The 25,678-nt window shown below is 40.6% G+C and overlaps 1 protein-coding gene and 1 long non-coding RNA gene across 2 annotated transcripts; one reads left to right on the top strand and one right to left on the bottom strand.

The window, feature by feature from the left end:
- Positions 1 to 7,639: 7,639 nt before the first annotated feature.
- LOC311432601 (carbonic anhydrase 2) lies at positions 7,640 to 25,297 on the bottom strand. Its single transcript, XM_084511051.1, has 7 exons — positions 25,140 to 25,297; positions 24,504 to 24,701; positions 13,764 to 13,882; positions 12,769 to 12,861; positions 11,939 to 12,001; positions 10,841 to 10,996; positions 7,640 to 8,583 (listed from the first exon to the last, which is right to left on the bottom strand). Exons 1-7 carry the CDS (start codon positions 25,171 to 25,173, stop codon positions 8,464 to 8,466), a joined length of 783 nt encoding a protein of 260 aa, XP_084367177.1. The 5' UTR covers positions 25,174 to 25,297; the 3' UTR covers positions 7,640 to 8,463.
- Positions 13,904 to 22,693, top strand: LOC311432602. Its single transcript, XR_014690163.1, has 2 exons — positions 13,904 to 17,257; positions 19,549 to 22,693. It is a non-coding gene; the product is annotated as an uncharacterized lncRNA (long non-coding RNA).
- Positions 25,298 to 25,678: the final 381 nt, after the last annotated feature.

Genomic DNA, 25,678 nt, shown 5'->3' with positions numbered 1-25,678 from the left:
TTTGGGGATTACTGCATATTATATCTATTTTTTTTCATTCGTTGAATGGCTGTTTATGTCCCTAAAATTATTTAATATACCTCAGTTTCCAAATGCTGTCTGGGTATGATTTCTGTTACTAGTCATAGCATTTAGGAGAATCTGATGCACTTCTGCAGAGTAGGAGGAAAAGATGTTTACCACCCTCCTTTAAGTTGATCTGCAAAATGCTACCCTTTCAAACCTTCTCCAGGAAGATGTTATGAGTGGGGATGATTGTTTTCAAGCCACCTTTCACGCACACACGCACACACACACACACACACACACACTGTTGTTTCTCATTTCTTCAATATATCTATTTTTCTTCTCTGGGCATATTTATTCATGGCTAAAAAACAATGTAAAAAAATGCTCAGTGCAAGTATCTAGAGGTCTTTCAATTTTGATTTAGATTCAAGGAATGTATTTCTTAAGAGTGGCATCTGAAATTAATGTAATTAAACTATTTATAGAGGACTTTTTGAAGAAATACAATTAATAAAGTGTTTAAGAAATGCATTGTCCAAATTACAACATCCTGCACCACCTGCAATGTCACGTGATCATCCCATTAAATAGTGTTATGTTCTTCCTGTATCAATTTCAAGTAAGCTTGTTGAAGAAAAATTGAGGCAGAGGGAAGAGGAAGTTCTTGTCTGTCCTTTGAGTAATTACAAACAGTATTCTGCTGCTACACAGTCATGCAAAATGAGCTCTTTTGCTGTCCTTGCTCCTTCCATTTGGAAAGGGCACTCCAGTTCCACGGTCTCTTCCCTGCTTAGGTGCGTGGTAGGAGGCCAGCTGTGGAGCAGGATAAGAGAGACATCCTTACATTTGCCTGCTTTTTCCTCCACATTTTGGGTGGCACATGGTCAGCAAAGACGAGTCTTGGTTAGTCATGGATTGTGCTTCTTCCACTGATGTACCCTGCATATGGAGTCCTTCCACATCACTCTAAGCCTTTGTGTTTTGGAGTGAGCTGAGCCTTTGGGTTGGCCTTTAGCTGGTTATGGTCTAGTAGATCAGCATTCAGGAGAGAGAGACTAGTTCTGCCTTCTGTGACCTGTCAGCCTTGATATGTCCGTCATGCCTCTCAGAGACACCCCTTGTAATCTTTTTCTGTCTGCATTAGCCCTGGTCCAAGGATTCTACTGGTATCAAGCCACACATTCTTTTTCTTTTGATCTTGGGACTTCACTGACAGAAGGCGGTCAGTAAGGCTATGCAGTAAACTTTCCAGGTCCTTGAATGCTGAATGATGTTACGAGATTCATTAAAACCTGCCCCTCAGGAAAAAAGTATTAATATCCACCTGTCTGCTCTAGACACTTTTTTAATACATATTGTCTCCATGTATTACTTCTCTGTTTTAGGGCATGAGCTCAAAACAGCAGTGATTGCTTCTTGTCATACACATACGTGATGCCGCACACAATGCAATGTTATAAAAACAGTGCTTATATGCTGTCTTTTTCAAAAGGTCCTGAGGATATCTTTGTAGTGTTTCATATGGTGCAGTGCTGATCATAACTGACTCTCTTCTGGGATTAGGAGCAACATTGCTACACCGTGTCAGCACTGAGCTCTGCCTGAGCAAACCATCAGTGACATCCAGACAGCACAGCTGCCCTTCATCCCTTCACCGTCATACTGAAAGAGGAAGCAGGGCAGCACCACAGCTTCCAGTTGCAAATTAGATTAAAAATATATCACTCAATGCAAGCAGCCACCACCAGATGCTGGCTGTGTGAGATGCTGTGCTTTGGAAGAGGAGGTGGCTGATGTTAGAGGGTCCATGGGAATTTTTCAATAAAGCCACTGCCTGCACTTTCATCGCTGCTTGTTTCTGTGATATTTGATTTGACACAGCTGTTGCTTGCAGGGCTTTTCTTTGAAGGGTTAGGAAATCCTAAAGCTGTCATTTGGTGAGTGATACTCTTCTATAAACTGTCTGGACTTCTATAAATATTGCTGACTCCATGTAAAGCATTATTATCTAATCTCCCAGGGAACATCTCTAATCACAGTCTACCCGCCCTTGTCAATCTAGGACACATCGAACCCTTAGAAATAGCAGTGGAGAAATCATAAAATGTTCTAACACATGGAGCTGGCAGACAAGTGCGAGACAAGATCACAAATTGTGCAAAATGAACAGTTGCAACTGAACGTGCTTCTCTCTTTCCCCCATCAAAGTGCTAGCTGAGTGACTATGACTTCAAATTAACACTGGCCTTCACAGAATCACAGAATCACAGAATTGTCTACGTTGGAAGATCTTCAAGATCACCTAGTCCAACCTCTGACCTAACACTAACCAGTCCTTCACTAAACCATATCACTAAGCTCTACATCTACACATAGATGTAGACGCCTTCTTCCTTTCCTTATTTATTTATTTATTTTTTTAAGTATATTTCCCTTTCATCAGAGCTGCCTATCTGACTTTTTGACACAATTACCTGCAGTGGACAAAACATCGACTTCTGCTTTGCTTCATGATGAAAGTGGTCTATTTTTCATTATGGATTCATAAAAAGTTTTCCAGTTTAAATAGGTCTGATCATGGTGTTAGAATGGGTGTTGTTTTAAGTCTGACTGTGCAACAGTTCAGAGGCCTAATTATAACTTCTTTATGTAAGTCAATAATAAAGGAGAATAGAGGTCAGGAAGAAGAGCTGGGTGGTTCTATTCACATGTATCTTTATCAAACTCATTCAGGAAATGGACCATGAATGCTAGGGAAATTGCTTTCTTCATCTCTGAGTTGGCCTTAGCATATATGTCCTCCTTGAAAACACTATCCATTGTGTGAGTGTAACTGCAAGGAGTGAATTTGTGATCAGACCACATACTGTTTTGTGTTGGAGAAGGTTTTTGTGAGGATTTTGGAGGGAGGGTCTCAAATTTTACCCACTTTGAAAGAAAACAAATAAACAAAAAAAGAAAAAAAAAAAAGAAAAAAAAAGGAAAAAAAAAAAAAAAAGGAAAAGGAAAAAGACCATTGTTCCCTGGTAGACTATGCAGGTAAGACATCCAGCAGGCTCTGCATGTATGTCATGTGTATGACATACAAACACCATCTTGCATTGTCTGCTTGAACACAATATACTTCGTAACCAGCAGATGCAAACATACAGCACTGGCAAAATTCCAGGTACACAGACTCATGCAAACAAGATGATAAATATACAGCTGATTTTGGTTGTCTTTGCTGTTATTATTTATGGAGCAAACTTGAAGTGTGACAAAAGTTGATTAGAACAAATGGGAAAACATGGAGCCACATTTTCAAAGCTATTTTGTTGTTTTAATGAAGACCAGACTCTTTCCAGCCTCTGTTACTTTCAAAGATTGCATTCAGTATTTCTGCCCCAGTGAGCTGATTTTTGGTGTGAAATAAGGCTATCACATGATAAGTTGGTCTGACCGTGCACTAAGATGACAGAAAATTACAGAAATCAAATTGTCCATCCTTTTACTAGAGGCATGCCTATTTTCTTACAATTAAAAAAAAACCCTACAGTGGTCTCATTCTCAGTGAATGATTCACACCTTGGCCTACAGAAACTACTTTGCAAGCCTTATAAGCAGCAGCTTTTTGCAACAGCAATTCCCTATTGCAGCACCCATACTGAACTCAGTCATGTAATGTGACTGAGTTGTCCTGAGGGTGTGTTCCACAGGCATCAGTGTGCACTTGTCCCTGACCTACACTCTTCTGTGCCTCAACATCTCTTCAGGGTAGTTTCTTATGAGCCCTGTGGAAAGGTCGACTCCAGGAGGATTTTAAATAAAATCATGGCTGTTGTCATTATTGCTTGTCTGACGTATTCAAAACAAAACAAAACAAAACAAAACAAAATAATTATAAAACACACACGCCAAAACACCTTCCGGGGAGGCTGGAATACCTGTCCATGTTACAAAGAATGTGTTATGCAACTGAGGGAACTGCTACAGGATGGAGACAAGGATTCACAATTTTCACCTTATCATTAGGTTAGAGGCAAATCACATTCACCATAACACTTACAAGGCATCTAAGTGCTGATTTTGGAATTCCAGCCGGGACAGGGATACTTAGATGTATAGCACTATAACAGATAAGAACGTGGGTGGTTATCAAGTGCTGTCTGGTATCCCCACATCTGACTAAGGCGGTCACTGTATAAACATCAGGGCAAGGAACATGGCTGCTTCTCTTGACTCTGCAATGGTACAGTGACTGCTAGGTGGCTTAACTCTGTCGTTGGCCTGAAGAGACACCACAGCAACATTTATATGCTGTAAACATATGCTATGGATTATTTTAGGTAGCTTGTTCAGTTGCATTACACCAATTCTAAAAGTAGTGCTCCAATTTTCCCTTGGCTGGGGTCACCTGGCCTCCACAAATGGCCACACAGTAGGGCTCTCTGTTTCTACCAACAAAAATCCACTGTGTCTACAGATGTGCTTCAGCACAGGCTCCAACTTGAATCTTGACACTGCTGAGGAGCCGTGTGTATTCCTTGCCATCCTATCTAGACTAAATGAGGCAGACCTCTTTCCCCTTACAGGTGCTGGCCATGACATTGGACCACATACCAAATATCATCAGAGAACAATGATGGCAATCTCACTTTTTCTTCAATTCAATATGTCTAGAGTATGTCCTCTTCCAGATGGAGTTTTAGTCCTGTTATCTACAGAGTAATGTCCTATTTACAAAGCTGAGACGGTCCTTCATTTGTCTTGCCTTTGGTAGGTCAGTATGTGCATGGCATTTTCACTGAACCAGCAGAAGAGAGTGCAAATTCAGGAGTGAAAGCAAAAAATGCAAAAATAAGTAACTTTCTAACATAGTAACATCTGGCACCAAGAGAAGAGAGGGGTGGTTTAAGTCATAATCTCACTCTTTGAGTATGAAATATGATTTCACGAGTAGTGTTCCTCAGAGGTTGGTACTGGGACTCTGGTGCCGTTTCACATCTTTGCTGGTGATGTGAACAGTGGGATTGAGTGCACCCTCAGCAAGTTTGCCGGTGACATCAAGCTGTGTGGTGCGGTCGACACACTGGAGGGAAGAGATGCCATCCAGAGGGACCTGGACAGGCTTCAGAATTAGGCCTGTGCAAACCTCTCAAAGATTTACGAGGCCAAGAGCAAGGTCCTGCATGTAGATTGCAGCAATTCCAAGCACAAATGCAGGCTGGGTAGAGAATGGATTGAGAACAGCCCTGAGAAGGACCTGGGGGTGCTGGTTGGTAAGAGCATCAACATGAGCCAGCAATGTGTGCTTGCAGCCCAGAAAGCCAACTGCATTCTGGGCTGCATTAAAAGCAGTGCTTCCAGTGGGTCGAGGGAGGTGATTGTCCCCCTCTGCTCTGCTCTTGTGAGACTTCACCTGCAGTCCTGCATTCAGCTCTGGGGCCCCCAGCACATGAAGGACATGGAAGTATTAGGGCAAGTCCAGAGGAAGGTCACAGGGATGTTCAGAGGGCTGGAGCACCACTCCTATGAAGACAGGCTGAGGGAGTTGGGGTTGTTCACCGTGGAAAAGAGAAGGCTCTGGGGAGACCTCATTGCAGCCTTCCAGTACCTAAAGGGGGCCTACAGAAAAGCTGGGGTGGCACTCTTTCTCAGGGAGTGTAGTGATAGGACAAAAGGCAATGGCTTTAAACTAAAAGAGGGTAAAGTTAGATTAGATGTAAGGAAGAATCCTTCACTCAGAGGGTGGTGAGGCACTGGCAAAGGCAACAGTTGCCCAGAGAAGCTGTGGATGCCCCATCCCTGGAGGTGTTCAAGGCCAGGCTGGATGGGGCTTTGAGCAACCTGGTCTGGTGGGAGGTGTCCCTGCCCATGGCAGGGGGTTGAAATTAGGTGATCTTTAAGGTCCTTTCCAACTCAAACCATTCTATGATTCCATGATTCTATGATTTATTTTTGTAATTTCAGCATTTGTTAGAACTTCGTTTCCAGATTTTTACCCTAGCCATTAGGCAGAAGTTCACATTCGTTGTCATGCACTGGCCTATTTAAGTTGTACAGGTACCACTGAGAATACCACCTCTCAGAAAGCTTTATTACCTACCAGTTAGGATATCGCAGTTGTCAGGATACGGGTTCAAATTTGAATCTCTGAGGCTTGTACATTTTGTTTTTTAATGTTGGAAATGCCATAACATGTAGTCCTTATGCAGAGAGTAGGGTTGCCATCTCTGAGTGCAAGTTCTGTCATGCACAATTCCAGGAAAACGGGAAGTTAGTGTTTGTGACAGCAAAAAAGCACTTTGCTGCAGTTTCAGCAAAATTGCTGAAATAAGTGGGTCATAAGCCCATATGTCTTCATCCATACATACTCCAAAGCTGTATGGACACAGGTCTGGGAAACCTGCTCTGGGTGACCCTGCTTAAACAGGGGGGTTGGACCAGATGACCTCCAAATGTCTCTTCCAACCTCAACCTTAATATGATTCTGTAATTTTGTGATTCTGTTTCCTATCAGCTTGCTTCAGCAGCTTTAAAACAGAATGTGTTGGATCTAAAATTCTAATTTTTAGAGGTGTAATGTCCCCTACATTTTTAAGGGACATGAGGATAGTACTCAAAAATCTGGGTGACAGTCAGAAAGGTATTCAAACCACTGAACACAAAAAATTTCAATTACTCAACATAGCTGTGCTTGGAAGAGACAAGTACCTGCAGAGCTACATTCAGAAAAGCTGAACATAGAACAAATGACCTATCGAGAAGAGCAATATTGTTTCTCTGGTGTGGTTTTTTTTTTTTTTTTTTTTTTTGGAGGGGAGGTGGGGTAGGATTGGTTGTTGTTGTTTTTAAATAGGAAAGCATTTCAAGGAGGGAAATTTGGCAGAATTTTCTGAAGATTTTTGGATGCACTCTGAGAAAGTTTCATCCCCATCTCAATTCCTTAAGATCATAGCTGCTTGGAGACCTCGCCTTCCCATCTGATATCTTATAAATTATAAAGTTATCCCTGATGTGATAGGAAGCTCATCAATAAATTGTCTTAGAAACTAGTAACAGAATCCTGTCACATTAGTTTTGAAGATGCCTTCTTTCACAATGGCCAGAAGCCTGAAAAGGAGAATAGCCCCTTACAGTATTGCTCGGATCCTATGTATTTAGACCAGATTTACACTTAGGTATTTATTGCATACATGTGTGTTCATGACATCAAAAGAACTCAGCTGATACATCAATGGAAGTTATTGGAAGCTATTGTCTTACTCAGCAGTTTTCCTGTTGAAAATTCTTCTGTTGAAATCATTCACATACGGTACTGTGAGGCTAAAAAGCAAACTCTGGGGATGCAGTCTTGAAACAATTTGGTTTTGTTAGAGAAAAGTATTGTGTTGATGTTCTGCATAAATATATGACTCTTTGTTTTGTTGCTGTCACATAAGGGCAGCAACATTTATGCAACCAGTTAGGGAGAAGCCTGTTCTGCAGTATGATTTTGCTCATAATTCTTGTGAGAGGATCTTTTACTACTTGGTCAACTTCAATTAAAGTTTGTAGTGGTGGCTCAAAACTACTACTTCCTTCTGCTGTCTACCAGACAGCTACTTAGAGAAAATGTCCTAACATCCAGTACCATTGAAACTCATTCTTGATATACTATATGTTTATTAATTATGTTTAATATGCAATGGTGTGAACAGATTAGTAACTCCTTTTCTGAATTAAAATAACAGATTGGAAGCAAAAATATAAGTATAGATTTATTAGAGAAGTTATCTAAAATACATTATTATTTCCCTCTTTAAATTAGAGCATATATTATTTCAATGAAAAGATACTTTGTATTCTATGGTAATAACAATTTTTAAAGATAATACTTAATTTAGGACATTTTTAATTAAAAAATTCAACATACTACCATTAAGACATAATGTTGTTGATAGCATGGGTAAAAATGTAAAACGGTCTTAAAAATATTTACATGTCAGTTGCTTAAAATCTAAATCTAGTTCTCAATATTCATTTTACTTTTCTTCCTCGATATACTTTTTTTTCCTAAAGCATACTTATGTTCCGTATTCCTGTGCTTTTGACAAAGCTTCAAGTTATCATTAGTTACGTGTACTACCACACCTGTGGATGAGGTTTCTTAGAATGGCTTATTTTTCTATCACCATATGCTCTCCCAAACAGCCAATGTATTGTAATACCAAAGTTGTCAGTCACAGTAACTCATCAAAATGCACACAGCCCACCCCCAGGCTTCCCACAGCCCCACACATAAAGAATCTATTCCTGTTTGGCCAAGAACCTTTCACATTTCATTAGCTGGCATTTTAGATGCAGAGCGAAAGAAAGAATGGACCTGGGAGACAAGATGTTGCCAGGGCACACATGGCAAAGGTTTGATTTGTGCTTAGCAAAAAGGGTTCCTCACAAACACAGCAATTCCTAACACACTGAGCGCTGAGGTTACTGGAAGGAAGCTCTGACTTCTCTGCTCTTCAAGGGCTGACATGGGCGCCAGTTGTCCACCATGTGGCACACGGGCTCATTCTCAGCATTGAAGCAAAGGCCACGGAGTTTGCACATCTGTGGAAAAAGGCACAAACATTCTCAAATGCATACTTGTTTCAACAGGACTACCTGAACTATACACCATGGGCCTGAGCCAGAGGTCCAATTCAAAGTTTCATTACCCATAATGGTCTAGAGTTGACATCTTTGCATGTCATCCACACTATCTCCTGCCCAACACAGGCTCTCCTGTCAACAGAATATCCTAAAAAGAACTAAGGTGGTGCAGAAAACAAAGACCTAGGGCACGTGTTTTCAGAACTCTGTGCACAAAGAGCTGTTTGTCCTTGGTCTACATCTGAATTGAAACCATTTCATAGCCCTTTGAAAGTTGTACTGTTTCAGCTCTTTTGAAAGCTGAATTGCTTTGCCTGCTTGATATTTAAAAACAAACAAACAAAAATTATCCTTATCCTTAGGTACAAATTAAAACAACCAAATTCATTCAAGATATCTTGATTTTCAAATACTGTGAGAAGGGAAACTGTTCCACATCAACAGGAGCAAACTGCAATGTCTTAGAGTAAAGGTGCTTGTGCTAAACTGAAATTGGTGTTTGCATAGTGCAACGTAATAAAAGCACCTTGATGTCTAAGCAACCATATCCAAAACTACTTAAAAGACTGTCAAAATAAGAACCTGCCCCAAATGTAATCTCACAAGCCAACTGGAACTGCTGACAGAAATATGTAGGAGAGATTTTGTATGAGTCAGACTCCAAATCAGGCTTTCCTTTATAGAGCAGACCCCAGGCAGTGACCAGCCCAGGAGGCCTTTACTTTCAGGACCCAACAGGAATGAAGTTCAGAACTCAGCATCTACCAGGAACCATCACTGCAGCAAATGATAATGGACTCATGTGTACACTCGTGTACTTTGCTTTATGGTTTCTTGTTTTGATCAGTTTTGTAATGAAAAGGCAAGCTGCCACACGCACTGTTTTGATCTCAAATTCATCTTTGAAATGTCGATTGTAATATGAAGGGGTCTGTGTGGGAGAAACAAGTGGTGTCGTTTACCACTTGTAGGTGGTGGAAGTAGGTGTAGTAGGAAAAACAACTTTATTTTGGTGTATGTGCTCCTGCCCTATAATAAAACCATATTTGCAAGCCTTGGATCATCAATATCAATAGTTTAAAATAATCAAACAGCGTCACCTTAAAAGTTGCAGTTTATTAATAGTAACCATTGCTACAATTACTATTTCCAATAGTTCTTCCTTGTTGTGTATTCTATCTTTTATCATGTTATATCCCAACAGATCAGTTGCACTTTTTTCATGTCAGCTAAATAAAACTCCTAGAATTATGTGTATAGTTTTAGCATGGGTGCCATTCATAAAAGGGATTTAAAAGTTTGAAGGGTAAACTAAAACCCTTCGGGGCTAGCTTATATTTATAGGCTCCAGATTCTATTTATATCTTCCAAGCACACAGATGCAAACCCGAGGATAGAATCTTGCCTCTAAGTAATTTCATTAATGGATGGTGCAGAAAGTAGGGCCAGGAGTGATTTAATCTGCATAAGCTCTTTCCCACTAGGAAGGTTCTATCCTCTTCAAGCTGCACAACAGAAAATGGGATTTTTTCAGACAGCAGACTTTGGAATCTGCAAGTCTTCTCTCTTCCAAACAAGGCAGTTTTGTTAGGATTGTCACAATTCTGCGTGGGATTTCCCAGTCTGTTCTGTGATGAATAGTCCTTTTAAAATCAGTTTTGTGTATCCTGGAATTGCTGGAAGATCTCAAAGATCTACAGACTAACTACAGATCTACAGTGTGTGACTGCAAATGCAGAATAAATGCTCTTCAGATGCTTGGTAAACCCAGTATTTTCAGGGCAAGTACAATTAAATAGGTAACTGCATGTGCAGCAAACTTGCTGATGCTCACAACACATGCTAGACTTACTCTGCATGTGTAACCAGTCCTCTCATGCATCCTACGCTTTTCCTAGATTTTTTTTTTTTTTACCACATGGCAGCTCCAACCTGATTAAATTTTTAAAACCCCTCACATTTTGCCTGGACTGTGTTCAAATGGAGGACAACATTACATTTTACATCTTCCTCTAATTCCACACATAGTAGAGCTTGCCAGAAGAGCATAACCAGCTCAGATATATATTTTTGACATGCGATACTAGCTACTAGCCTGCATAGCTCTGCAGTAGCATAAACTGCCATTTCAAAGATCACTTTGACAGCTGAACCAAAGCAATTGATACGATACCAGTCAGTACACACCTATTGGCACAGTCCCCTGGAGACCTACCTGCTCAGGGCTGACAGTGATGGGCTCCTTCAGAACATGCCAGATCACACATTCAAGCAGTGGTGGAGTGGTCAGGGAGCCAGGGTATGTCCAGTAGTCTCGACATGCAGGAAGTAGTCCAGTAGGGTCAAAGTTTGTGAAAGAAGCTTGCTTGCCCTACAATAAGGAAAGTAGGCAGGCTATTGTCAAGGGAGAGACAACATACTCCCACCAAGCTTGTCATTGTAAAGTCTTCTACAGAAGCTACATATTTGGAGAAAGGGAGAAATGGAGTTTAGCATACAGTGTTGAGTGCTTCTTACAGTACACTTGGAATTATGTACCAGGAGTCTGTATTTCAGCACTATCTCATTTTTTAAAACTATCAAGACAGTTCAGTATCTCAAACGTTGAACTTAATGGCCTTTTCCTTTAGAGATATGATCTGTCCCTGCTTGAAGTAACAATGAGATTTCAGATACCATGGACACTGATGCTACTGGAAAAACAGAAACTGGGAAACCTGTTGGAGTGTCCACTAAAGTAAATGGCAACATCCGTTTACGTCAAAGGGAGCCTGATAACTAAGATTTCAGTGTAGTCTCGTTCTGCCTTTCCTGTCCACATATCTCATTGGCAAAGGTCTTAACTCATTATGAAGGTACCTATTTACTCAATAAATTCCTTTAGTTACTCATTACTTGCTCATTAAGATCACATATGTGCTTCATAGTACTTAAAATACAGAAAGGCTTTTTTTTCCTGAGAGTTTTATCCTGATAAAAATTTGCATCTGGAAGACGAATCCTACCCTATAGGTTTAAATACTGATGAAAAGACAGAAAATGGATTCATGGAGATAAAAAAAATGATCACGGTTTCTAGTATTATCTGTCCTTTATCATAACTTAGTTTGAATCTCTTTTGCATTTAGGATTACAGGAGCATCCATGCTGATGGCATGAAGGTTTATTTTACTCCCATATATGCAGTGGACTGGAAAAAAGTGAACTGATCCACTGGGAAGAAGTAAACTGATCCAGAAGTCCACTTTCTGGATCATACAATTGTGAGGATCATACAGTTGTGACTGGTGGCGTCCAAGACAACATATATTACCTTGGTTTGAATGGAGTTCAGAGCATCAACAACTTTCTGTATTTCAGGTTTGGCGTTCCCTACCTGTAATAGAAACCATATGAAAAAAAAGTAACCATGCAGTCTCATGACACTTTCAGTTATCTGTTACAATTCTCAAGGAAACATTTTGTAGCACATTTTCATAGCACCATTTCATTACATAACAGGAGTATTATAGCAAAAGTGACTGGAACTGTCTCTGTAAAATCATTCCAGTTGACAGGCAGCACAAATGGGTCAGCCAAGGACACCGGACAGAATAAAGTTATTTTCTTTTACAGTATGTGGTCTATTTTTGGACTTGAGCTGTTCTTTTTTCACATAAGTCACCCTCGTAATAGAAGAGTAAAGCCAGGACAGAGTGCACACTGCTGGGTCACAATCACCTTCTTCAATTAGCTATGAAGACAATTCAGCTGAGTAAAAATGCTCTGGATGTTTAACAATAGCAGTAAAAAGAAAATAGATGCTATTTAAGCTGGTCATACCGCAGATTCATACATATATTACTGAGTCAGTTATGCATATCATCTTTCTCTGACAGGGTTATGGCAGTGTCACTGTCATGATGGAGGCTAGCATGCTGCTGGAGGGTTGCCACAGCTATGGATGGCAGTCATACTCCACTGTAGGCGTACAATTTTCATATGTACAGAAAACAAAGAATTTGGAGTACCATCTAGTCTGTTCTGGGCTTACGTGGCATAGCATAATGCTGCCTTACTCTGTATTTTAGGCTCTTGGGTCCACCTGGACCAGTGAACATCCTGGACTAATCCAAATAATAGGAAAAAATAAGTCTAACTAACCTTCATGAAGATGCCCACTACAGCCAAACCATCCGGATGCTTCACAGCTTCAGCAAATTTTCCATATTTTACATTCCAGTGAACAATATGAAGCTAGGAGCAAGAAAACAAGAAGCACTATGAAAATTAGATTCCATCCATAATACTTTACAAATGAGCATGCAGGGAAGTAATTTATTAAACATTAAGAGCAGATGGTGTTTTACTGCTGAGATTTAAAACTTTTGTGTACAGTTAAGAATTTGTTGAATCATTCATTAACTTTGAAGTTTCATTTATGCAAAGAGATTTCTGTCATACATTTTACTTTGCTTCTGACTTTTATTCCCAGATGAGTTTTAAATGCAAACTCTGGGCTGTATCTTTCTGCTTTTAGTCTGGTAAAATTCCCGTTATCTTCAGAATTAGTTTTTCCTGCATGCAGCCTGCAGGATTTTGATATAGTACTTTCGATGTAGCTATGTGTTCTGGACTTCTTATCAAAGACATGATTGTCCAGTGTCAGGACAGAACAGACATTAATTACAGATCTGACCTCCACTCTTGATTTTTTTAAAAAATATCATCCTGCCCTGTCATGGAAAGTCTTTGAAAAGAGTATTAAAAGAATCTCCAGGTCATGTTAGCCAGGATGTTCTTTTCTTTTTTATTTCAACATTATTTCTAATTGAAGTACATCTGTCTGTCTCCCCATAACTGCAACTCAAGTTGAGCAAGTAGTTATGGTACTGTGAACAGATGTGAGGCAATGGTGACATTTTTTTGGGTAAGAATAAACCGACTCTTATCAAAAAGCAGCAAAGCTGATAAATTTGTGGAGCCATTTCCTCTATCTATCAATGCAAATCACAGTTATGTTCAGTTCCTGGAGCAGCACTGTACCAAAATCTTTTATGGTAACCCCCACAGTTTCTTGCCCTTTGAAGGTTTGCAGAGCTGCTGCTACCACCATGCTCATTACACACAAAAGACTGGAAAGGCAAAGCATGTCCTACCTCCGCATCATATTTCACACCATCCACAGTGTGCTCAGACCCTTGGCCCTCACAGGAACCCCAGTGAATATGAAACTGCACCAGCCTGTAGACTCCATCCAGCGCTCCCCCTTGCAGCACTGCAAAGCAAAGGGACTCTGTTAGCATCTCCCATAACCTTTGCTGTCAGGTCTCACTTCAAAGAGGAAAATCCATCTCAAATCTTCTAAGTAAATTACAGTTTATTGCTCTGCATGCTGCCATGCTACTCCAGATCATCTTCAATGGCACACTGCTGCAAAAAGCCAAAATCAGTAATAAACATATAAAACCAGAAGTGACTTTATAGTGAGTCTCATCAGCAATTTAATAGGCATGCTAATATTACAGGTGACGGGGGAAGAGCTAAGGATGTAACTTTTCTGTCACCAAAGCAAAAATCCAAGCAAAGGTCCAAAGACTAGCCATTGTAAGTGCCCTACATAGATTTATTTTATGATTTGGTCTTCAGCTATGCTTTCATCTTTTACTTACTAATGTCCTTGGTCCCTTTATTTTGGGCTCTTTATCCATTTAGGCAAATCCTGCAAATCCTGTGGTGAATTGGATTGAATAAAAAGCTTTTGGCTCCAAATTAAACCCTCACACCTGTTAGCTGTGGGATGCAGCAAGGTAAAGCACTGGGCACAGTGCAAGGAATTGCAGAGATGTGACTTTGAAATCTCTCGTCTATCCCATCTTTTACTCCTTGAGAGTGAGTTTAAAAAATGGTGCTGAGAATGGCAACACCTGCAGAGGCCAATTTTTTAAAATAGGGTTTGGAAATAAGGCATTAACGTATGCTCTCCATGATTTGTCATTATTCTTGCTACGTGACTGAGGTAAGTGGAGTGCCCAGCCACACATTCAATTATACAGGAGCAAGTTCCCCTGGGCACCCTTATTCTGCTCGTTAGTTTTAACCCCTACTTAAACTGTGACCAACCACCATTATGATATGCAGGATCGAGCCCCACTACTGCCAAATGCTCAAGGCACAGACAATGTCTCCTCCAGTGCAACACAGAGCACAAAACAATAGCAAATAGTTCTGTTCAATAGAGCTATTTATCTAAGTTATTAGAGCAAGATCTCACACTGGTTTATGTTTTTTCTAAGTATCAAATTCACGATTAAATCTTTGAGGAATTAATATTTGAAAAATCAAAAATATTTTTAAAACATCATTTGAAATGCTATATATCTTAAGAGATCAATTTATCTTTCAATATAGAAAATAAATATATAAATAACAGAGTGACAGAAGAGTGTTGACATCAGTTATTACATGTAAGTGTGTTCTGTTTACGTGCCACAAACAAAATGGTTCTGTGGAGTAAAGATGCTTGCCTCTCAGTTTGCAATTAGTCTAGACATGTAAGTATCACACGTGCATGTGTGAAAATATACATCAAATGCAGATACGGAAAGGTCACTGTCTGTTCAGGTTTGAATAATTCTGATTATACGCAAGCATGGACAAACATACCCGTGGCTACTTGGCAATGGGGGAGCTCAAAGTGGTGAGAAGGATTTGACTAAAAATCTGGAATACAGGAAAATTAAACGTAAGATGTATGAAACACATTAGTTTCCACTTGTGTGCATTACACATGCAAAATTTGTTTCAGTGGACAAATTTAGCATTTGCCTGGGGCTCTGTCTTTGGCAAATACATTTAGAAGTCTGCCAACACGCATTTCTGTTTGAAAAATGTGAATATATGTTCCGATGCAGTCCTTGTAATTTCAGATACTGTAACCAATGCTGAACAGCCAGCAGACCAAGAGTTACCCTACTACCGCCAAGCTACGTGATACGAAGAGGAATGGCTACTTGAAGTAATTGAATAGGCACATATTTTATTCTACTTCTGTGTTTCTGCATGTGCTAATTGCCACAAAGCATAACTGATTCAGACACAGTACTACAAATCAGAACAGATGTTGGGTTTTAATAGTTTTTTGTTGTTGTTGTTGTTGTTTTTGTTTTTTTTTTCAGAACAGCTACTGTGAATGTGTGTTAGTTCCACTTTGAAATGAAGCAATCAGTTGCTATGTCTTTACAAATGCAAAATCATTTAATCCACACAATATCATGTTTCATTAAAAGACAATGCCATGGGGTTTCAGTTTCAGTTCCTTTGGCTAATGGACTTGTGGCTTGTTGCAAATACAAATGGACCGAGGTTTCACCATTCCTGAACCTCAGAAAGCACTAGTGCAGCACAGGTTAATCTGCCATTATTAATCAATGGAAAGCATGCTGAAGAGCAGAACCATGCAATTGTCTTAAATCCATTTGCAGTGTTATTTCTACATAAAGTTTGCTATCATTTCATAAAACTCAAAGGATGCAAAAAAATCTCGTGGTTTTTGCTTACTTTTCTCATTCTGTGGTTCTCAAATCCAGCACTAGCTTATTTTGACTCACAGCAGAGCATTCAAAGAAAGTAATAATTAGATTAGTGGGAATGAATACAAATTCATCAGGCTTAATTACACAACAGCTCTTCTTGTTCTATCCTCCATTAAACAGTTATTATTTTTCCTTAATATTCTCCAGCCTTTTCAAGGAAGCAAAATTTAAACTTAAAATGAGAAATAGAAATGTTGGAACTTCATTTTTTTCTAGTGCAAATGTTTTTAACCATGAATAAATGTTACCAGCTTTTGGAAAGCAAAACCTCAAGAACCTGAACAGCATCTGGGAACTTTCCTATCCCTATCTCATGTGACATTAACATTGATTCAGGCCCCACTGAAGACAGATATACATGTATAACCTTTCCATCTCCTTTTTCGTAGGATGGGAAAAGCTTGTTCCACAGTTGAGCCCCTGAGCATTAGCTTCTTCCTTTTGAAATCAGTACTACTCAAAACCATCCTGGAAATACACATGCAGCTATGCTCTCTTTTGTTATATAGCATAGCTTCAGATGCAGAGTGAAGACAGCACCAGCTGACCTGGTGCTGTCTTTTCTTAAAGCTTCATCATTCTCAACAAAATCTACATCAGTAACCTGGTTTCCACAGACATAGCAGCAATATAAGAGGTAACAGCTTGAAAATGCAGCTTTTCTTCTATTTGACAGTTATTTGAAATGGTGCAGTGACATAAATTTGGAGCCAGTTCGCTTAGATTAAGAAATAGTAACTATGATTTCAACCTTCTACCATTTACTGAAGAAATTATACTAGTAACATCCAGCAATTATATTGCACTCTTATTAAATGATCTCATAACATTATCTAAATTAGGTGAAAATAAGTATTAGCAGAGCTAATTTGGGAAGTTAAACAAACACATGAACTGTGCTATTCGTGTCTGTGGGGTTTCTTGGATAAAGGTGAACTATGTCTGCCTCCATTACATGGTTATAGGATATTGGAAATGCACAGAAATCAAGGGGGCATTGTGTTGCACATGGGGCAGCTGTTTACTGAGGCTACACAATTTCTCTGTTGTGCTTAAAGGTGAGACACGGGGTAGTTACTTTTTCCATGTAGAACAGTATGACTTTGTAAAAAAATACTGTGAACCACTTCTCTTTTTTTTTCCCCCTCCAGGAAGTGGCAGCAGCCACGTGTTAAGTTTTGCAGGAATACTGTGGAATTACTGTTGCTGTAGTTACCTCCCTGTATAGGGATGTAACAGAACAGGAGACTCATAAATCTCATTAAGGCAATAAACTTGTCAAAGAGGTAATATAAATGGCTGAACTCAAGATTGTTTCATGAGTCAGAATGAATTCCCTCCTACTGTACAGTTTAGTGTAATAAGAAAAAATGCTACCCTGAAGTTTGTCATTCGGAGAAAATACAGAATGAGAAAATGTTCTTCACGTGGAAATCATTGACAACAAAATTTCTTCCACTAAAGCATGATGGATGTGGATGTGTTAAGTTAAGCTTAACTTAAGAAGTTAAGCTCTAACTGAGATACCACGAAACAAGAACATAGCAGCAGGACAGTTACAACATCTACCTTTGAGGACAACCCACTTGCAAACACACTGCTTTGGTATAAAGAAAGCCATGACTTTGTACCAGCCTACAATAGATGTGCACATGTATATGGCATTGTACGCATATGCTCATATAAATTCATGCACCGCACATACATTAATGTTAATGTTCTGTAGGCATTTGTGTATATGAAGACATCTCTGTGCTAGAAAATCTCTATGCTAGACCCTGCAGAGATAAAGTAGAAGCAGCACTACTTGAGAAAAAAATAATCTTGAGCACCATGCACTATTAATGGCACAAAAAAGGCTCTTACGAGGATGCTCAGGGATTAGCCTTGTGCTCTTATGCAAGGATGGGCTTCCCCATCTGACAGACTGGAGAGTTCAGTTGGGGTGAGCTGTCACTTCTATGAAACGTGGAGTGCAGAACATCACATTTTCTGAGATGTTTCCTTCTTTACGTTATCTCTTTCAAACAGTCCTCCTAGGACACTATATCATGGCAAGCTGGAGAGTAAGACAGGACGTAACTGTAAGGATCATACTTGCAGATATATCTGTAATACTCTTCACCAAGAGAAAACCTACGTAATTGGTATCTCCTAAGAAAAACCCTGCTCTGACCTTGCTAGAGGGTTAGCCTGATAAGGCAGCGAGGATGTTCCAGGGAGATAGACCAGAATGAAACATCTGCCAAAATGTAGCAGGTCTGCATACGTGTGTATCAGCAGCTGCTCAGTGATTTCGATTCACCCCAGCTGAACTACTTCATACAGGCTGGGTAGCAGCCAGACAGACTCTGACCTGCTTAAGCATCCAACGGCAATTATGTTCTTGTCTTTCCTCCTCAGCCCTTCAGGTCTTTCAAAAAGGCCCTTTGTATGCATGATTCAAAGAGACAGATATGTGGGAAAGTCTGTGGCACATTTAAGTGTAAATGTGTTTGTGTGCACCCAAATGTTTGTGCATACATACCTACATAAATGTAAACGTCCACTTACTACTTATAGTGAATTAAGGAGTAGTGGCAAGACAAGTTGCTATTTGTGCATTTACAGATGCAGCTTGTGAATATTAAACATGACATAAAAATTAGATGGTATATTAATAATCTGTTCACATAATATGATGTATTTATTGTTCCTAATATAGGAAGGGTACTATTCAGTATTCACTTCAGTTAACCACAGCGAAATCCACTGCTCCCAGGGACCAGTGGAATTTATTTCTGATATCACTCATAAATGGAGATTTTTGTGTGAGTCATAAGGTGCTGTAATGAACCCTTGATCAGCATTCAGTCCTCACCTGTCACCCCTTATGAGCTGACAATGACTTCAAAAGTACTGAGTTGGAAGCATTAAGATTCTCTTAAGAGTAACAATTGACTTAATTTTTGATGGCAGTGACTGTAACACTCTCAGAGGTTGCTTACAGTTTTGGAAGTTTTGTATTGACACAGTGCTCGCACTACTTTGGGGTGTAACAAAGGATGGGTGAACTCAAGGAAGGGGAGAGCATGGCCTCTATGCACTCAGCAGTCCCCCTTTACTCAGCTTCTAAGTTAACTGTTTTCTCCTGGTATTGCACAGAAACACCTTTAGAGGAGTCATTTGGAAGAAGTGAAGGAAGTTGCCAGGATACCTATATGCACAAGCCATGTCAAATTTCTGCTCTAAAGCTTTTTTTTTTTTTTTTAAATGGTATAAGTGAAGAAGGGCACTTTTGAGCTCTGTAAAGAAATGAAGTCCTGAATCCAGCAGGGCTGACCTCAAGCCCTCTCATCTTCCTTTTCAGTTCCCTGAAGCGCAAGAGCTATACTCAAGTCACCTGCTTGCTTAGGCTTTGCAGCTTCTAGCAACAGCAGTTGAACAGAGAATGCCTTAATGATAACACACCTTCTGGGACCTCTGACTTCCTCGTCAAGCAATGCACAAAGATACTTACGACACATAAGCAGCTGTCTGAAAACAGTCCCCTAGAGCTATAAGTAATCAGTTCCCCGATTTATGATTCAGATGGGTTAGGACATTGCTTAGCCCACATTTTATTGTGGAGTTTCAACCTGTGACCGTATACCAATAATGTGCAATATATTCTGGTGTGGATAATGTTACATCTTCAGAGCTGGGAAGCCTAAAAATAGACCAGTGGCAGTGACTTTGATTAAGAGTTCTGCCTTAAAGGCAGCAGACCTGCGTGTTTTTTCCTCAGTCTACCTGCTGTGGTGGAGGTGTAGGAAGAGAGCACCAGAGGCACAACTTTCAATGCACCTCACTGCCAACCAAGCTGTGCCACTGCACTGACTGTTGAACTCAAACACAACAAAATGGGTAAATCTGCCTACAGTGAGTCAAAATTCAAGACAGCTGAAGTGTCCTCATTAATATTGCCCATTATAGGAAGAATTGGGTAATTGATTACAATCACTGAGAGTCCCTCTAGGGGTGCTGCTACCAAGGTCATTAGTGTTTCACTTCCCTAGGTCTCTTCATAATTGTGAAGTTCCACCAGGACTGAATTTCTGTAAAAGTGTTACATTTACTTGGGACTCTGTCATGGATTTCAGTATTATCCATATCTAGCTCAGCAGCAAGGAAGAGGAAACGAGTAAGAGCTGTCCACATGTGAAAATGACTAGTACATTTAGTAATGTCTTTAGAGGCTTACACCATAGTTGCAATGAACTTCTGACAGGTTCTACAACTAAGATATGGTATTTTAATATTTTTGTTACAGAATAACTTTTGATTGACTTCTTCCTTTCATAAGATCAAACACAAGATCAGAAAATACAGAATACCGAGCTTATTGCTGTGAGCATTTCCCACTTGTATGTCAGGTTTTAGGTGGATTGTGAGAAGTTTTCCACAGAACTTACTGAGAACAAGCTATATGTATGTTACACAAATGCTTTTATGCTCTTGAGGCTTTCTTGAGCAAAGTCACTTCCTGTGGTTTTACAGCTCTGAGAAGTTGCTGTTTGTTTCCATCTTTTAGGGTGAGTAAAGTGATACAGACTACCATATAAAGTAGTTAGTATCATTAAGTAGGTACCCTGAATGAGACAGATCTCTCCTTTGCTATCCAGCTTTTAAAATAAGTTGCAATATTGTAGTTCAGTGGTTATCAACACCATTTGCTTGACACATATGCCAATGGCCAAGTCCCAGAATACAAGAGTGGACAGGCCTAAATTTGTACTTTTATTCCTAGCAACATATAGAATTTTTGCTTTTAATTAAAATTATAGAAGTTTTAATCACAAATGCCTGCAAATACTTTAATTTTCACACTTATTACAAGACATGAGAATTAAGAAAGCAACTGCAAGAGCAGAAGGAGAAGAGAAACTAACAACCAAAGGCAGAAGTTCATTCTTTTCTACATACAAGCCCAAAAACCATTCCAAAACACTGCACAGAAACACAATAGAAGACATGATTTTAACTAAGAGAAAATCATGGAATTTCAGTAAATAAAAAAGTTTAAAAACAGCAATACTGACTTGTCAGTTTACGTTCCATACACCATTTCTATCAACTAGCAGCTGTGAAATATGAAGGGAATACACTTCAGGAACTGACTTAGGCTTTAGAACTGTATTCTGGAATATAACAGCTGTCACATAAGCCATGAAATTCAAAGGCTGTACTATAAGAACTGAAATAGAAGGTTGGTGTGTAATTGCTTAGGAATAGGGATTTTTTTAAAGCATGCTTAGTAACATCTAAGGGTATTTAAGAGAATTAACAAGAAAGTAGAACAAAGTCAGGTTCTAAAGCTAAAATGGTTTTAACATCATTTTATTTTTCAAATATCTTTGTAAAGGGAAGTTTTATAGGTCACAGGGATAGTTAACTTTAAACTGCATCAAGAGCTACATCTATAGAGCTCCACTTATTAGTAAAGATCTTCTAAAAGGGCAGAGAGGAACACATCTTCCATGAAGATACATTAGTTGCATAAATTACACATAATCTTTTGCATAAAAAAGTTGTTTTTTTTTCTTTTACATCCTTATGCCAAAGCATGTAAAAGGGATATTTTAAGAAGTATAATTTTTTACCTTTTAAACTTCCTATTTCTCATTGATACAAACAGAAGCTACAGGCTACACATACTTGTGTGTACATGTATGTAATATATATACAAGCTTTATTTTTTTGGGGGGGGAGGGAGGGGGCGGGGGGGGAATATTCTATAAAGAAGTCTTGAATATTCTGGTATCTCCTTGACTTTAACTTGTGATCAACAGTATTCAAAGTAAGCATTTTCTAAATCAAAGAAATCAGTAACAACCATTTTCAGGGAGTTTTATCCAAACACATTTTAGCTGTCTTGCCTGTTACTATACTATTACTACCTGTACTTCTTATAACAAGAACTAATTTTGCATGCCCTGGAAGAGAAGTCTTCAAAAAGACATTAAATACACAGAACTGCTGTTCATTTTACTTTTGTGTCATTGGTTATGTGCCTGAATATTCTTAATGAATGGATCTACTTCTTTGCGTGCTATTACTCATGTGTTGAACATTATACACAAACAATGATCTTATTACTTCATTTTACGCCTACTACCACAGATAATTCCTTACAGCATACGGGACAGCTCATGGAAGCAAGCACTATAGCCTATCGGGAGTATTTACAGGATTTGGTCCCATTGCTTCCTGTAAGATATAACATCATATAATTTCATGTAATTTCTCATCATGACTGTTGTTGAATGTCTAACCAAGAATTTGAGAGATCATTGTACTGTTAGTCTCAAAATTCAGAAATTGGAGTGAATCAAGCACAGTCAAGTCAAAGACAGCTTTATTTTCTGTAAAGAAAGTAGGTTACCTAGTTAACTGCATACAAATGAAGCCAATAACTGTGCTGCCAGTTAGATTTTATGCACTATAATTGTCAATAGGAAGTGTGATATTGAAGGATCCACCCTTACCTGGATTCAGAGAGATATGTTTAATGTTGCTTTTCTTTTTAAACACTCAGTTTATGATTCACTAATAGAACTACTGAGAATATTTCTACATGCATCTCCTATCCTCCCACTCTGAAAGCTGTGTCACTGCCTATCTGTCAGAGGATCCCTGTCACAGATGTTCTGGTTCTGCACTGACTTCTCATAAAGAGCATTCTTCCTACAGACATTTCTTTAATACAAGTTTCTGCCATTTTTTTTCTCCGAAGTTGCCAGATATAAGCTAATTTTCACTGTCATTCCAAACCTATGCATGCACAAAGTGACCAGGTAATAGTTTTGTTACACTATGAGGACCTGAACCTGCTTCCTTTGGGCTCAGTGAGAGTAGGATGACTTTGAGAGCAGACTTGCATGTGAAAACAGAATCAATTTTTTCTACTTTGAATCATTTACCTTATTCCTCCTAACACTGCAATAACACGTGCTTTAACTACAGTTCTTCAGTGCTTCAGAAAAAATAAACACTAATTCAGAACTTTTTTTTTTTGCTTTTATTAAACATACAGATATTAATGTGGATGTTCTGAAAAATTTATATAGAAACCAATGTATATCTATACAACTGTGAAGCACTGTTGACCAGCTAACACTGTTCAGTATAAAGATCATAACATACGAAGTCAAATTCTCAGTGCAGCGCTGAAAGTGTTATACCCTTGTATTACACTATCTGGAAAAAAAAAAAAAAGTTTTGTAGGCATGCTTAATTTGTTTTCAGCACCATTCCCTAACTGACATTGCCAAGAAAGTGTTTAGCAAAATAGGGCATTTGCTCAAGCAAGTTAAATCGGGCAGTGTCTAGAGAAGGCAGTGACTACAATGGGATTGTTTTTGCTGTCTAAATTAAAAATAGAGGCACATTCACTGTAGCAGCGTGACGATTTCTGCAAGTTCAGCCAGCTGAAAAACTACAACTATGGACACCCTGCAAAACCCTTGTTGCAACTGTGCCTTAGATTTCATTTGTCCATCAATACGGCCATTCCTTTCAACAATGTTGCCAAAAGGTTTTCAGGATTCCATGCTTAATTTTATTCACCCTACAGAGCTGTAAGACACTGTGGAAGGACTGCCTCCTAGTAAACTTTGTAGGAATGTGTCATACACATATTAACTTTATCTAGAAAGCCCAGAGTCAAGAAATGCCAGGGATAATGCTTGTTTGAGTTACATAAGAACAAAGAGGTATTTTCTAATCATTCTTCTGTTTCTGTACTAACCTGGGAGCGCATTGGCTTCAGAAATGTGAAATAATATTTTGATAACCAAAGAAACTATTTCCAAACTATTTCTACTTCAAGTTGTTAACTGCAATCCTCTGTTATTCTATGGCCAGTTTCTTCCTACGATGTATTTTGCCTTTTTAACCATTTGGTTGGTAGCTTATAACAAACTATGCCTTAATCTGGTATTGTCAAATAATTTTTATTTATTTATTTTTTTAGCCCTGCACATCCATGCTTCTATCCAAATATTTCTCACTTAAACAAAAAGAAAGCAATTCACTTCTCTGGAGTTTAGAGCAGGGCAGCTAAAAATCACCAAGACAGACTTAGTTTTCTTCTAACAGGAGTTCAGTTTTCCTCCAGTGCGGGATGCTGAATGCTTCAGGGTTGAATCCTGACCTTGGTACCTTTTTCTCTTTGAAAAAAACCCTTGTGGCCTCAGCAGGTATTTTAGTTTTAGCATTAGTAGCAGTGTTAGTGTCTGTTTCTCCCACCCCTACCCCTGCACACACACAACGACGAGGTCTCACCTGACTTGTCAGAAGAGTCGTCGAACTCCACGTTGAAGGAGTGCCCGTTGTTGACGATGCTTTTGGCAGTGCCGGCATCATAACTGAAGCTGAGAGGCTTCAGCGAGGCGTCGTACCTGGCGGACTTGCTGCTGATAGCGATGGGCGACTGGCGCTCTCCATTGGCGATGGGGAAGTGCTCGTGCCAGTGAGCGGGTCCTGCGGGACAGCACAAAGCGGCTCGGTGGGCACGGCCACGAAGCTCAGGGGATGCAGGGGACACCCACACCTGGACAAACCTCGGCGCTTTAACAACGCACTATCTGGGGTTGCTCGCGAAGGAGCTGAGGGGAAATCCCACCTGGGGACCGAGGCGGGGACCTGACAGCCCCCGAGCCTCGGAGGGGGGATGCCGGGGTCTTCCCGGGGCGCCTTGCAGAGCCCCCCTAGGTACCCAAGCACGGGCACGGCGCTGAGAGCTCTGAGGATGCTCCAGGCGAACCGCGGGGCGCGCTTGGCTCGCTGCCCGAGCGCAGGTGGCATCTCAAGGTTAAAAGAGAAAATTAAAAAAAAGGAAGGAGAAAAACAAATAAAAAGCGCTCGCTGCCGCTCGGGGAGGCAGGTGCCAGCCCGGCGGGACGGCCGCGGCTCACTCACCGTCGTGGCTGCCGTATCCCCAGTGGTGGGACATGGTGCCCCCCCCCGCCGCCTCGGTGCGCCCTGGCTGCCGCAGCGCCGTGCGGGCGGCGGGGCTCTCAGGGGCTTTTATAGGCTCCCGCCAACTCCATGCCCTTCTCCGCGGCCGGAGGAAGGGGTGGGGAGCGCGGGCGGGGGCGGAGGGAGACCGGGTTCGGGGGCGGAGAGAGCGGGCCCCTTATAATCCGCGCCCGCGGAGCCGCGCCGGGCCCGGCCCGGTATGGCCCGGCTCGGCCGGGAGCGCTCCGGCCCGGCTTGAGGCAGCGCGGGGCGGCTGAGCCCCGCATGGCGCCCGCACCTGCGGAGAGCCCGCCCGTGCCTGGCCGCTGCCCTTGCGAGGGGTCCAGGGCACCGGGAGCGGCACCGGGAGCCGGAGCGTGCCCCCGTGCGCCTCGCCGTGCCTCCCCCGTGCCTCGCCGTGCCCGGCCCGCGGCCCCCTGCTGCTCCCTGCCGGGGGCTGAGGGAAGGGCGGCGCGGGCGGCGGCGGCCGCTGGGGAGGG

This window comes from Aythya ferina, assembly GCF_964211825.1.
Source record: "Aythya ferina genome assembly, chromosome: 2".
NCBI classification, from domain to species: domain Eukaryota; kingdom Metazoa; phylum Chordata; class Aves; order Anseriformes; family Anatidae; genus Aythya; species Aythya ferina.
Note: the sequence above shows the minus strand (reverse complement) of the source record. Positions and strands in the feature narration are given on the sequence as shown.